The sequence below is a fragment of the Oncorhynchus masou genome, chromosome 21 (assembly GCF_036934945.1).
Source record: "Oncorhynchus masou masou isolate Uvic2021 chromosome 21, UVic_Omas_1.1, whole genome shotgun sequence".
Taxonomy (NCBI): Eukaryota; Metazoa; Chordata; class Actinopteri; order Salmoniformes; family Salmonidae; genus Oncorhynchus; species Oncorhynchus masou.
Genome location: NC_088232.1, coordinates 1,090,001 through 1,105,382, shown reverse-complemented (window position 1 = coordinate 1,105,382; position 15,382 = coordinate 1,090,001). Strand labels below are relative to the sequence as shown.

At 46.9% G+C, this 15,382-nt stretch overlaps 1 protein-coding gene across 1 annotated transcript in view; it reads left to right on the top strand.

Annotated features, from left to right (window-relative positions):
* The window catches only part of LOC135507571 (zinc finger protein 827-like), a 93,298-nt gene that overhangs the window by 14,178 nt on the left and 63,738 nt on the right, over nucleotides 1–15,382 (top strand). Inside the window, 1 exon segment of the mRNA XM_064927089.1 lies at nucleotides 15,263–15,382. This exon segment is cut by the window's right edge and continues 1,203 nt beyond it. Coding sequence (XP_064783161.1) covers nucleotides 15,263–15,382 — 120 coding nt within the window.

Sequence of the window (15,382 nt, the reverse complement as noted above, 5' to 3'; positions counted from 1 at the left end):
TCTATTTTATTCAGCTAAGTTAAATTATATTCTTATTATTTTAGATGATATGATTTTATAGTAAGCGTATATTGCCTGCTAACTGAAGTAGCCTACAGTCTATGGCATGGTGCGTAGCCAGATAACATACAGGAGGCCGACTCATATTCTGCTCTACTGAAATACATTTTCTTCAGATCATAATGTTTCTTTAAACCTGCCGTAAATAAATAATAGATTTATTGTGATGGTGTATGTTAAATTTATTTATTAGACCTTTTTAAATGATGTTCCCAAGGCACTCATCAGTCGCTTGTATGCTGGAAGCCTGGAGATACTACACGTGTTTATGGTAATTAACGGTCCGTTACCGTGAGACCGACAGTCTCACCGTCTGACAAAATGTCATGACTGCCACGGCTCTAACTGTACTCCAATAATCTACATACGTAGCCTACATACATACTAGTACCTATGATTGGCGACATAGTGAGGATGCTTAGGGAATGTTAGTGTATTATGGACATAAATCTTAGCACTGTGACAACTGTAATGAGAGACAATTATTCCCATCGATTTACATCTAAAAGCTAGTTGTCCGTCAACCTCTGAGAAATAGGCCTTGCTTTGTGGCGGTTGCCAGATCTGAAGCAACTTTGGGACTGAAGTACACTGAAACTGTTGTTTTCACCTGAGAGAAGTAACCCAGGACTGGCCTATATCAAAATGGGCTATCTACCAAGTATGCAAGTGGCAGTAAAAGTATAGGCTAGTCAATGTAGCCTACCTGGGCTGGGTTTCCCAAAAGCATCGTAGCACTAAGATCATGTTTTGTCCATTTTAGTTTCTTAGTGCTACGATGCTTTTGGGAAACACAGCCCAGACTTCTCTTCAATGCTCTCCACTGGTTGTAGCTTCTATGACAACTTTATCCTATCAACTGTCCTTGTGACCTCTTTCAATATTATGAAAATAATGCAAATGTGGTATTAAGTGTCATAATGTATCCTTGTCTCATAGCTTTCACTGTTGCACTACTGATACTTTTTATGGTTCACCAGGGTAATGTTTAGGCTGAATCAGGGTATAAAATTTACTTTTTGGTCCACCAGCCACTCACATTTTTTACCAGCCAAAATACCCCCCCCCCCCCCCCCCCACACACATGCTAAAACGACACCAACAAAACACAAAATAATCGACGAGGATGCTTTGTAATGTTTCTAAAACAGTAAATGTATAACTAGTAAGAAGTTGTTATGTTAACCGAAATATCACATTTCACCTGTCCTTTTAAGGGCAGGAATAAGCTACATAGTGTAGTTCTTTGACTTTGTGCCATATTCATTTACCAGCTATGAAACAAAACTGCAGAAATACTTTGAAAACAGCTACTGCAGCATTCATTTTACTATAAATGTGATCATACATTTACTATTTTTATTCACAAATGTGAGTAAAATCCCGCACTGTGGAGCCCTGACCACCCGCCAACGTGGCTGGTGAAATAGACATCTTTACCCACCAGTGACAAATGTACCTGCACTTGGTAGGTGGCGGGTGTTAATTTTAGGCCCTGGGCTGAATGGTAAATTAAGAAATACCTTGTTAATTGTAATTACAGGCTCTCTGTGAGAACTGAGTAGCCTATTTCTGTAGTGAAAGTGTGTGCTTCTCCTTGGTGTTTTCTTTTTTTGTGTGCTGTGAGGAGCTTTGATGCCACATCTAAGATTATGGGCATGTGTTGTTTCTGTTCCAATAAAAAAAAAATGGACGGGAAAAATAAACGTGGGTGCAAAGGGCGCTCCATCTGCGCTGAGGAATTTCAGAGGTCTGGGGGCCTCGAGTCGACTCATTCTCTTCCAAGAACACTTCTCCTTCCTCTTTCACCTCTGGCACAAGGCCCGAAGTGCCCACAAACTGCCGGGGCCAAGGCCAACAGCACACAGATGGTTATATGCTGCGCTACATTTCAATACAACGGACAGAACCGAACCACAGACATTACTGTATAGCAGGGGTTGGCAACATGCGGCCCACGGGACAAAACCAGCCCGTAAAAGACTTTTGGGGGTCCCCTCAAAGTAAAAAATGATGAATGAATTAATGATGGGTTTTCCAGTTTCCACTTCCCCCATGTTGTCTATGTCAGAGACTGGAAACTGGAGTAGTCATTTTGGCTCTGACATGGGATAAAAGGTGATGGGTGTGTTTGTGGTTTAAGAACGGGTTATATACAGAGTTGTGTGTGGACATAAGCCTACTATAGGTGGATATGATTTAGAGTATGGGCTTCTTTCTAACTCGGGCTGTTAAAAGCACAGTTCTAGTTAACTGCTGTATTTTTATACTGGTAAATGCCATGTGGTGCTCCCAGAACTCCAAAGGGCATGTATCCTCTTGAGTTTGCCCACGCAACGCTGTCCCTCTGAGCCTGGATCAGTGAGCTGCACTGAGAGCTGAATATCTCTGTCTTTATCTCTTTCAATCACTGATCTCAGACCAGTCGCTCACTCACAGTCCCCTTGGGCTCTGGTCAAATGTAGTGCACTATAAAGGCAGTGCACTGTACAGGGAATAGGGTGCCATGTGGGACTGGGAGGATTTATGACAAACAGCTGACTAGTCAGTCAGTGACATGGTGCCTTTTGCAACGTGGGATGAATCTGACAATTATTTCACCCTTTTCCCCAAAAGAATAGAGTTGAAAATGTGCACTTAACATATTGATGTCCCGTATAAAGTCCTGCGAAGGGGTTTGAATTTACGACCGCCAGTTCAGGCTCAACCAGCTGGTTATATTTAGAGAGTCTGTTTTTTTTCAGACACGCACGCATGCTCAGTCTTTTTCCAACAGGACAAACTGAGAGTGAGGGTGAGACTGAGGAGAAGAGGAAGATGGAGAGAAAGTCCCAGTGAATGGAATTACCTTCCTCTCCGGGAGGGGGGGGGGCTGACTGCTAGTCGTTTGCAGCGACATGAGCCTGCTGGTGGACAGGGCTAGCTGCTAGGGTCTCTCCCACCATATTGTCCGGCGCCGCACGCTAATAAGGCAGAAGACGGGCTGCAGGGAACGCTCATTAGCATAGCCCGCGGACATGGCAACCCCCGCCAGGGCTCAGCATGGACACTCAATTACCGCCACGGCTCCTTCTCCTTTCTACACTCCGCCTCCTCCCTCGTATTACACCTCTCCACTCTTCCCTCCTCGTACAGTATACAACCCCTAACCCAGGCCAACAGCAGCCAGCCACTCCTAGTCACAGGAGAGCATGCTGGGATAGCCCCGATGTGGCTCAAGCTATGCTGGCTGTGTGGTGAGTTCCGTAACTGTGCTGTAGCTGTGCTGGATTTAAATAGCCAGTGGTGGACTTGACCGTGGTCTTGAACCCACCCTCTTCATCTTTTACTTATGTCTCTCTCTGCCTCTCTCTCTCTCTCTCTCTCTCAGGCCTCTCAAAGCTTCTTGGCATCATAGTGGCAGTATTGATGCTTCTACTCCAGACTTAATCGGCTAATGGCCTTCCTCCCTCCTTCCACCCTAGCCTGGGCCTGGAGGTCAGTGGGACCATCTTGTATGCCTGGCTAAGTCACATAATTGTTGCAGTGTGTCTGTTGGTAGCTAGGCGAAACCTCATGTGGTCTGGTGACCTACGGGACCCCCTCCCCCAGCGCCCCCCTCCAGCACAGGGATCATTGTGTCTGATGAGGCTGGCTGAAATCTGGTTGACTCCACTGTCTGTCTGGCTGCAGTGACTGCCTGGGCCCAGCACAGTAACACCGCTCCCCAGACAGTCCGGAACAACCTCGTCAGCCAAAATATAACCCGCCATCATGCTCAAACACAGAGACATTTGGCATGGGGTTGTCTCGTCTTGTACACAATAAGATGAGGAATAAGATGTGATGATTGTGTCTCTCTTCTCCCTCTCTTTGACTTGCATATTCTTCTTCCTCGAAACCTCTCAAAATAGATAGCTTGACCACTTCCTGGTCAATAAACCCACTACAAAATCACATGAAGCAATGTTCCTCTTAGTTGGCAGTTACATCATCAGCTTTCAACTTGAACCAGGAAGCTGTGTTCTTTTAGCTAACCCAGTAGCGCAGACTGTCGCAGCAGTCTGTTCACTCTCTCTCCCTGATGTCTCTATTACACCTCTGTCCTGGGAAGAATGCGCACACACACACACACACACACACACACACACACACACACACACACACACACACACACAGCACTAAATCACCCGGTTGTGTGTGTGTAGTGAGTGCTAACAGACCCGGACTGCTGAGTACCCTGCAGCTGTTTGTCTCAACATGCAAGTCATCCCCGCCATTACACCGCTAAATGGTTCTCTTTCACACTGAGCACGGCAAACAGACAGATGCTCTCTGCCTCTAACTAACTCTGCCTCTCTTGCTCTCTCTGCCTCTCTTGCTCTCTCTGCCTCTCTCGCTCTCTCTGCCTCTCTCGCTCTCTCTGCCTCTCTCGCTCTCTCTGCCTCTCTCGCTCTCTCTGCCTCTCTCGCTCTCTCTGCCTCTCTCGCTCTCTCTGCCTCTCTCGCTCTCTCTGCCTCTCGCTCTCTCTGCCTCTCTCGCTCTCTCTGCCTCTCTCGCTCTCTCTGCCTCTCGCTCTCTCTGCTTCTCACTCTCTGGCTCTTGCTCTCCCCCCCGCCTCTCGCTCTCTCTCCGCCTCTCGCTCTCTCTCCGCCTCTCGCTCTCTCTCCGCCTCTCGCTCTCTCTCCGCCTCTCGCTCTCTCTCCGCCTCTCGCTCTCGCTCTTTCTCTCTCTGCCTCTCGCTCGCTCTCTCTCTCTGCCTCTCGCTCGCTCTCTCTCTGCCTCTCGCTCGCTCTCTCTCTCTCTCTGCCTCTCGCTCGCTCTCTCTCTGCCTCTCGCTCGCTCTCTCTCTGCCGCTCTGCTTTTCTCTCTGCCGCTCTGCTTCTCTCTCTGCCGCTCTGCTTCTCTCTCTGCCGCTCTGCTTCTCTCTCTGCCGCTCTGCTTCTCTCTCTGCCGCTCTGCTTCTCTCTCTGCCGCTCTGCTTCTCTCTCTGCCGCTCTGCTTCTCTCTCTGCCGCTCTGCTTCTCTCTCTGCCGCTCTGCTTCTCTCTCTCTCTGCCGCTCTGCTTCTCTCTCTCTCTGCCGCTCTGCTTCTCTCTCTCTCTGCCGCTCTGCTTCTCTCTCTCTCTGCCGCTCTGCTTCTCTCTCTCTCTGCCGCTCTGCTTCTCTCTCTCTCTGCCGCTGCTTCTCTCTCTCTGCCGCTGCTTCTCTCTCTCTGCCGCTGCTTCTCTCTCTCTGCCGCTGCTTCTCTCTCTCTGCCTCTGCCTCTCTGCTTCTCTCTCTCTGCCTCTCTGCTTCTCTTTCTCTCTACCTCTCGCTCGCTCTCTCTCTGCCTCTCGCTCGCTCTCTCTCTGCCGCTCGCTCTCTCTCTGCCTCTCGCTCGCTCTCTCTCTGCCTCTCGCTCGCTCTCTCTCTGCCTCTCGCTCGCTCTCTCTCTGCCTCTCGCTCGCTCTCTCTCTGCCTCTCGCTCGCTCTCTGCCTCTCGCTCGCTCTCTCTCTCTGCTGCTCTGCTTCTCTCTCTGCCTCAGCTTCTCTCTCTCTGCTTCTCTCTCTGCCTAGCTCTCTCTCTCTCTGCCTCTTTCTCTGTCTCTCTCTCTGCCTCTCCTCGCTGGCTCATAGCAGCCCCATCATCCTCATTCAGTCAGGGGCATTTTATGCTTTAGCTTCCCCAAGTTGTTGGACTGTAGGGTGTGCGTGTGTGTGTGTTGGTCAAATCAAATTTGATTTCACATGCTTTGTAAACAACAGGTGTAGACTAACAATGAAGTGTGTACTTACGGGCCCTTTCCAACAATGCAGAGAGGGAAAAGAAGCGATAATAACACGAGGAGTAAATACACAATGAGTAACGATATCTTGGCTTTATACAACTTTTTCGAGCCTTCCTCACTGCCTGCTATAGAGGTCCTGGATGGCAGGAAGCTTAGCCCCAGTGATGTACTGGGCTGTACACACTACCCTCTGCAGCCCCTTGCGGTCGGATGCCAAGCAGTTGCCATAGCAAGCAGTAATGCAACCAGTCAAGATGCTTTCTTTGGTGCAGCTGTAGAACTTTTTGAGGATCTGTGGGCCCATGACAAATCTTTTCAGCCTCTTGAGGGGAACCAGGAGGAGAAGCAGGCGTTGTCGTGACGTCTACACGACTATGTTTTTGAATGTGGACCATGATAACTCCAAAGGAACATGAAGCTGTCGACCTGCTCCACTAAAAACCTGTGGATGTGGATGGGGGCATTTCCTGTTTCTCTCTCCCTGGCTCACTGTACTGTAGAGACTGTGTGCCCCCCCCCCCTCCCCCTCCCCACCACTGTACTGTAGAGACTGTATCGCCCTCACCACCACCACTGTACTGTAGAGACTGTATCCCCCCCACCCCCACTGTACTGTGGACTGTATCCCCCACCACCACCACTGTAATGTGGACTGTGTCCGTCCCCCCCGCCACCACTGTAGAGACTGCCCCCCCTCCCCCACCATTGTAGAGACCTGCCCCCCCCCCCCCCCCACCCCCACCACCACCACTGTGCTGTAAAGACTGTGTGTCCCTCACCACCACCGTACTGTAGAGACTGTGCCCCCCACCACCAGCGTACTGTAGAGACTGCCCCCCACACCATCCCTGTACTGGAGACTGCCCCTCCCCCACCACCACCGTACTGTAGAGACTGTGGCCCCCCACCACCACCGTACTGTAGAGACTGCCCCACACACCACCACTGTACTGTAGAGACTGCCCCCCCTGTACTGGAGACTGCCCCTCCCCCACCACCACTGTACTGTAGAGACTGTGGCCCCCCCACCACCACTGTACTGTAGAGACTGTGGCCCCCCCACCACCACTGTACTGTAGAGACTGTGGCCCCCCACCACCACTGTACTGTAGAGACTGTGGCCCCCACCACCACCGTACTGTAGACTGTGTCTCCCCCCACCACCACTGTACTGTAGACTGTCTCCCCCCACCACCACTGTACTGTAGAGACTGTGGCCCCCACCACCACCGTACTGTAGACTGTGTCTCCCCCCACCACCACTGTACTGTAGACTGTCTCCCCCCACCACCACTGTACTGTAGAGACTGTGGCCCCCACCACCACCGTACTGTAGACTGTGTCTCTCCCCCCACCACCACTGTACTGTAGAGACTGTGCCCCCCCACCACCACTGTACTGTAGAGACTGTGGCCCCCCCACCACCACTGTACTGTAGTGGTTTAAAGTACTTTTAAAGTAGTTTATTTTAGGTATCTTTACTTTACTATTTATATTTTTGATGAATTTTGCTTCACTACATTCCTAAAGAAAATGTTCTTACTCTCCATAAATTTTCCTTGACACCCAAAAGTACTCGTTACATTTTGAATGCTTAGCACAACAGGAAATTTCTCCAATTCGCACACTTATCAACAGAACATTCCTGGTCATCCCTACTGCCTCTGATCTGTCAGACTCACTAAACACAAATGCTCCGTTTTGTAAATGATGTCAAATGTTGGAGTGTGCCTCTGGCTATTCGTAAATAAAAAATAAATAAACTAGAAAATGGTGCCGCCTGGTTTGCTTAAGATAAGGAATTTTAAGTGATGTATATTTTTACTTTGGGTATTTAAATATATTTTAGTAATGTTTACTTTTGATACTTTATATTTTAAACCAAATACTTTACGACTTTTACTGAAGTAGAATTTTACTGGGTGACTTTTACTTGAGTATATTTCTGTTAAGTTGTCTTTTACTCAAGTATGAAAACTGGGTACACCCCCCCCCCCCATTACCACTGTACTGGAGACTGCCCCCACTACCACCACGGTACGGTAGAGACTGCCCCCCCCCCCCCACCCACTACTGCTGTACTGAAGACTGTGTCCCCCCAACCACCACCACTGTACTGTAGAGACTGTATCACCGCTACCACCACTGTGCTGTGGAGACTGTATCACCACCACCACCACTGTACTGTAGAGACTGTATCACCACCACCACCACTGTACTGTAGAGACTGTATCACCACCACTGTACTGTAGAGACTATATCATCACCACTGTACTGTAGAGACTGTATCACCACCACCACCACTGTACTGTAGAGACTGTATCACCACCACTGTACTGTAGAGACTATATCATCACCACTGTACTGTAGAGACTGTATCACCACTACCACCACTGTGCTGTGGAGACTGTATCATCACCTCTGTACTGTAGAGACTGTATCACAACCACTGTACTGTAGAGACTATATCATCACCACTGTACTGTAGAGACTGTATCACCACCACCACCACTGTACTGTAGAGACTGTATCACCACCACCACCACTGTACTGTAGAGACTGTATCACCACCACTGTACTGTAGAGACTATATCATCACCACTGTACTGTAGAGACTGTATCACCACTACCACCACTGTGCTGTGGAGACTGTATCATCACCTCTGTACTGTAGAGACTGTATCACAACCACTGTACTGTAGAGACTGTATCACAATCACTGTACTGTAGAGACTATATCATCACCACTGTACTGTAGAGACTATATCACCACCACCACTGTACTGTAGAGACTGTATCACCACCACCACCACTGTACTGTAGAGACTGTATCACCACCACTGTACTGTAGAGACTATATCATCACCACTGTACTGTAGAGACTGTATCACCACTACCACCACTGTACTGTAGAGACTATATCATCACCACTGTACTGTAGAGACTGTATCACCACCACCACCACTGTACTGTAGAGACTGTATCACCACCACCACCACTGTACTGTAGAGACTGTATCACCACCACTGTACTGTAGAGACTATATCATCACCACTGTACTGTAGAGACTGTATCACCACTACCACCACTGTGCTGTGGAGACTGTATCATCACCTCTGTACTGTAGAGACTGTATCATCACCACTGTACTGTAGAGACTGTATCACCACCACTGTACTGTAGAGACTATATCATCACCACTGTACTGTAGAGACTGTATCACCACCACCACCACCACTGTACTGTAGAGACTAGAGGTCGACCGATTATGATTTTTCAACGCCGATACCAATTATTGGAGGACCAAAAAAGTCGATACCGATTAATCGGCCGAAGTTTTTTATTTTATTTATTAACATTTTTTTTTATATATTTTTTTTTAATGTATTTATTTGTAATAATGACAATTACAACAAAACTGAATGAACATTTATTTTGACTTAATATAATACATCAATCAATTTAGCCTCAAGTAAATAATGAAACATGTTCAATTTGGTTTAAATAATGCAAAAACAAAGTGTTGGAGAAGAAAGTAAAAGTGCAATATGTGCCATGTAAGAGTCTTCAATATTCCCAGGTAAGAAGTTTTAGGTTGTAGTTATTATAGGAATTATAGGACTATTTCCCTCTATACCATTGGTATTTCGTTACTTTGACTATTGGATGTTCTTATAGGCACTTTAGTATTGCCAGTGTAACGTTTGAAACGCTATTAGCGAGCGCTAACTAGCTAGCCATTTCAATTCGGTTACACCAGCCTCATCTCGGGAGTTGATAGGCTTGAAGTCATAAACAGCGCAATGCTTGACGCACAACGAAGAGCTGCTGGCATAACGCACAAAAGTGCTGTTTGAATGAATGCTTACGAGCCTGCTGCTGCCTACGACCGCTCAGTCATACTTGTATGCTTGTACTTGTACTGTACTGTACTGCTCAGTCAGATTATATGCAACGTAAGACACGCTAGATAAACTAGTAATTTCATCAACCATGTGTCATTAAATAGTGAATATGATTGCTTGTTTTTTATTAGATAAGTTTATTGCTAGCTAGCAACTTGGCTTACTGCATTCGCGTCTCCTTGTGGAGTGCAATGAGAGAAAGGCAGGTCGTTATTGCTTTGGACTAGTTAACTGTAAGGTTGCAAGACTGAGCTGACAAGGTGAAAATCTGTCGCTCTGTCCTTGAACAAGGCAGTTAAGCCACCGTTCCTAGGCAGTCATTGAAAATAAGAATGTGTTCTTAAAACCTCTTGGAACTCCCCATCCCGGATCCGGGATCGTGACTAAAGCCTCAGGCTCATTAGCATAACTCAACGTTAACGATTTCTGAAAATCGCAAATAAAATGAAAATAATGCGTCTGCTCTCAAGCTTAGCCTTTTCTTAACAACACTGTCATCTCAGATTTTCAAAATACGCTTTTGAACCATAGAAATTGACTAATTTGTGTAAGAGTATGCAAAGCTAGCATAGCATTTTGAGTAGCATTTAGCATGCAACATTTTCACAAAAACCAGATAACCAAATAAATAAAATCATTTACCTTTGAAGAGCTTCTGATGTTTTCAATGAGGAGACTCTCAGTTACATACCAAATGCGCAGTTTTTCCTGAAAGCGTCTGTGTGTAGGAGAAATCGTTCCGTTTTCTACATTGCATCTGGCTACCGAAACGAACCGAAAATTCAGTCACCTACAACGTAAAACTTTTTCCGAATTAACTACATAATATCGACCGAAACATGGCAAACGTTGTTTGTAATCAATCCTCAAGGTGTTTTTTCACATATCTCTTCATTGATATATCGTTCGTGGAAGCTTGCTTTCCTCTCTGAATCGCATGGAAAAATACTGGCAGCTGACTTTTGCGCACCAATTTCGGCGCAGGACACCGGGCGGACACCTGGTAAATGTGGTCTCTTATGGTCAATCTTCCAATGATCTGCCTACAAATACGTCACAATGCTGCAGACACCTTGGGAAACGACAGAAAGGGTTGACTCACTCCTCTTGCATTCACAGCCATATAAGGAGACAATGGAAAACAGAGCCTCAAAAATCCTGCTCATTTCCTGGATGCCGTCTCATCTTGGTTTTGCCTGAAGCTCACGTTCTAGGGCACGCACAGAAAATATCTTGGTAGTTCTGGACACGTCAGAGTGTTTTCTTTCGAAAGCTACCAATTATATGCATAGTCGAGCATCTTTTTGTGACAAAATATTGCGCTTAAAACGGGCACGTTTTTTTTATCCAATAATGAAATAGCGCCCCCATAGATGTAAGAGGTTAACTGAATTGCCATAGTTAAATACAGATTAAATAAAGGTCACAAAAAAAACGGCGCCCCAAAATACCGATTTCCGATTGTTAAAAACTTGAAATCGGCCCTAATTAATCGGCCATTCCGATTAATCGGTCGACCTCTAGTAGAGACTGTATCACCACCACCACCACTGTACTGTAGAGACTATATCATCACCACTACCACTGTACTGTAGAGACTATATCATCACCACCACCACTTTACTGTAGAGACTATATCGTCACCACCACCACTGTACTGTAGAGACTATATCATCACCACCACCACTGTACTGTAGAGACTATATCATCACCACTACCACTGTACTGTAGAGACTATATCATCACCACCACCACTGTACTGTAGAGACTATATCACCATCACTGTACTGTAGAGACTATATCACCACCACTGTACTGTAGAGACTATATCATCACCACTGTACTGTAGAGACTATATCATCACCACCACTGTATTGTAGAGACTATATCATCACCACCACCACTGTACTGTAGAGACTATATCATCACCACCACCACTGTACTGTAGAGACTATATCATCACCACCACTGTACTGTAGAGACTATATCATCACCACCACTGTACTGTAGAGACTATATCATCACCACCACCACTGTACTGTAGAGACTATATCATCACCACCACCACCACTGTACTGTAGAGACTATATCATCACCACCACTGTACTGTAGAGACTATATCATCACCACCACCACTGTACTGTAGAGACTATATCACCACCACTGTACTGTAGAGACTATATCACCACCACTGTACTGTAGAGACTATATCACCACCACCACCACTGTACTGTAGAGACTGTATCACCACGACCACCACTGTACTGTAGAGACTGTATCACCACCACCACCACTGTACTGTAGAGACTGTATCACCACCACCACCACTGTACTGTAGAGACTATATCATCACCACCACCACTGTACTGTAGAGACTGTATCACCACCACCACTGTACTGTAGAGACTACCACAACTGTACTGTAGAGACTGTATCATCACCACCACCACTGTACTGTAGAGACTGTATCATCACCACTGTACTGTAGAGACTGTATCATCACCACTGTACTGTAGAGACAATCACCACTGTACTGTAGAGACTATATCACCACCACCACTGTACTGTAGAGACTATATCACCACCACCACCACCACTGTACTGTAGAGACTATATCATCACCGCTACCACTGTACTGTAGAGACTATATCATCACCACCACCACTGTACTGTAGAGACTATCATCACCACCACCACTGTAATATAGACACTATATCACCAGCACCACTGTACTGTAGAGACTATATCATCACCACCACCACTGTAATGTAGAGACTGGGCTGTGGGAGGGGAAAGAGGGGTTTACATTGTTTTTAATCATATCCTCGGCTGTACAATAATGTGTAGTAGTGGACTAGTATAGTGTGTGTGGACAGTCTAGTGTGAGTGTGCGTGCACGCTGAGCCCCAGACAAAGCCCCCCCCTCCCCTCGTAGCCTGGGTCAGAGATATGACCTTGTGAAATGTCAGCCCACCCACGGGATGGCCCTGCCTGTGTCTCTCACACACACACACACACACACACACACACACACACACACACACACACACACACGGTGGTCCTGCCTGTGTCACACACAACCGTGGCGGCGGGGTGCGGTAGAGGCACTATTGTAGCGTTACGGCTAGCCTAGCGTCTTGAGGTGTAGTGTTGCGTGGAGGAGTCTCGGGACCTCAACTCTAAACCCAGGAAGGAGAGAGAGAAAGGCAGGGGGAGAGTTAGCGAAAGAGATGGGGAGGGCAGCAAATGGCAAGAGAGATGATGGGAGAGAGGGAAAAGGAGAGGTCGATAGAGGGAGGGAGGGAAAGGGGGGGATAGTTCAAATTCAACCCCCCTCAACCTTCCACTTTGTACTCCTGAGACCTCAGGTCAGCAATCTAGCCATTTCCCACTAACGACATTACAGCCATTAGGGCCTGGCTGCTTTCTTTCTGTAGCATGTCACATGGACGCGGGTCATGCCTCGCATACTTCTCCCCTCTGGCACGGCTCAGGTGACTAAAAGCTTTCAGTGGGAGTGAACGGCAGCCATGGAAAAACAGTAGGTCTTAGACCTGCTGACATTCTCTCACGCGCTTGCTCCCTTTCTCTCTGTCTGTCTCTCTCTCTCTCTCCCTCCTCTCTCTCTCTCTCTCCTCTCTCTCTCTCTCCTCGCTTAATGTCGTCTTAGGAAATGTGAAGGAAGACACACAGTGCATAGAAACACACACAAAGGGTGCACCCACACACATCATAAACTGTGTAAAAAAAGAGAGGTCAGGTCTCTGGTTGTAAGGTGTAGTGTCCTGACTCCTGTAAGTGTTCAGTCTCTTCTTTTCCCTGCCCTGGCCTCTGTCATGGTGTGTGTGTGTCCTGACTCCTGTGTGTGTGAGATGGAGTGTGTACTAGCGTCCCTGCGTGGTGGGTAGATTTGTAGTGGTGCATGTACGCTTGGTCAGAGCGGTCGGGCCACGGTTGCGGTCACCTCTCTGGCCCATAGTCTGTGACGACCAGACCAGATGTGAGCTGACTCTAATGACCCCTGCGGGTGGGGTTGTAAACAGAGAAGCAACCCACCAGTGTTCTTAGACTGGGTCGCCAAGGTTAAGACTAGCCTTGATGTGTGTGAGCGAGAGAGACGAGAGCTCAAATGACGTGTGTGTGTGTGTGTGTGTGTGTGTGTGTGTGTGTGTGTGTGTGTGCGTGTGTGCGCGTGTGCGCGCGGAGAGGAGAGATTGTGTCTCAGTGTATGAGTGTCATGGCTTCTCTTGACCTTTTTTTTGTTATTCTCGCTCTGTTTTCTTCGGTTGATGCTCAATGGGTTTATTTTTTGTTGAAGCCTCTACTGCCCCCCCTCCACCCAGTACAGTTAAGTTTCTTAGCCCAGGCTTGTTGCTTTCTGACATCTTATGGAAAGGGGTTCATATGTTTCAGGAATACTCACTTTCTTTTGTTCGCCCTTGTCTGGCAAGCTGTAATGTTTTGCTTATGAATATTGATACACCAAGTGTATATTAATGACCCTGGGTGACCTTAACCCTATCCTTATTGGCTCCCTGGTGGTATCTGCATCCTCATGAATATTAGAACAGGCTCTGTAACCTCCATTACCCTAATCTTTGCTGTCTAGCCTCCCGGAAGGTCCCGTCGTCATGGTAACCCCGTTACCAAACTCCTTGGGAAGAAAAAAAATTGACCCTGGGAAAAAAAAATATATGTTGAAAAATCATTCAAATGATTTTATCCACAGTTGCTGGTGGTTCTCAGTGCTGAGAGAAAGGCTTGGGGAAAGCTGGTGGATTTTGTTGCATTAAAGCTCCTTGGTTTTTCAGTGTTATTATGATTTTCTTCAGTCATTGCCAAGGCAGTGAGTTACCCCTTGCTGAGAGCGTTGAAGTCTATTTGGTATTTTGAATAGGCTGTTCCCTTTGTACTTAGCTGGTAAATAGAATTGAGAGTGCTCACTTGTGATAAGGAGGCGTCAGAATGAGTGTATAGTGTAGTAGTCTGGCTCACTTTGTAATCCAGGGGACAGGTGACTGCTGACTTGTTGATTTACAACGTCAAGGCTGTTCAAATTAATGCCTCCTAGATTGTCATTTAAGGATGCGCTCTCAAACTTTTGTATAATTTTTGCTAGCAGTTTTGAAATTGGTTCTCAAGTGCCTAAAGTGTTCCCCGTTTTTTTTCTGTGTACTCAGTCATCAAATTGTGTACTACGTCATCATTTGGTATGATATGTTACGTCCCGCAATTTTGTAAAAAAATAAGTAATCCTACTATATGTTACAGATTTCTTGTGCTTAAGATCCTGGAGTTTATCTTTAATGACAAAATCCAGTCCTTTCCTGGGTAATGTTCATTAGGGAACACTGTAGTAAAACATTGTGCAACAGAAAAAGCTAAAACAAGTGTTTTCATATTGGATAATTTCAGGTAGCACCTCCCCGTTTCCCTCCGTTTATGATCCAATGAACGTGACCCTGGTTTGTCCACAGCTCTGACCATGATGATCCCTTCCTCCTCTCTTTTCCTCTCACCATATGTCTCTTCTTCTTCTCTCCTGTAGATGTGGACAGCGTCGAGGAGGGTGGGCCCGACGGGGTCTGCTGTCCCGTGGAGGACGACGGCGGCTGCGTTGGCGGCGGTGGCTGGTACGGGAACGCCTCCGACACGCGCTCCGAGTCGT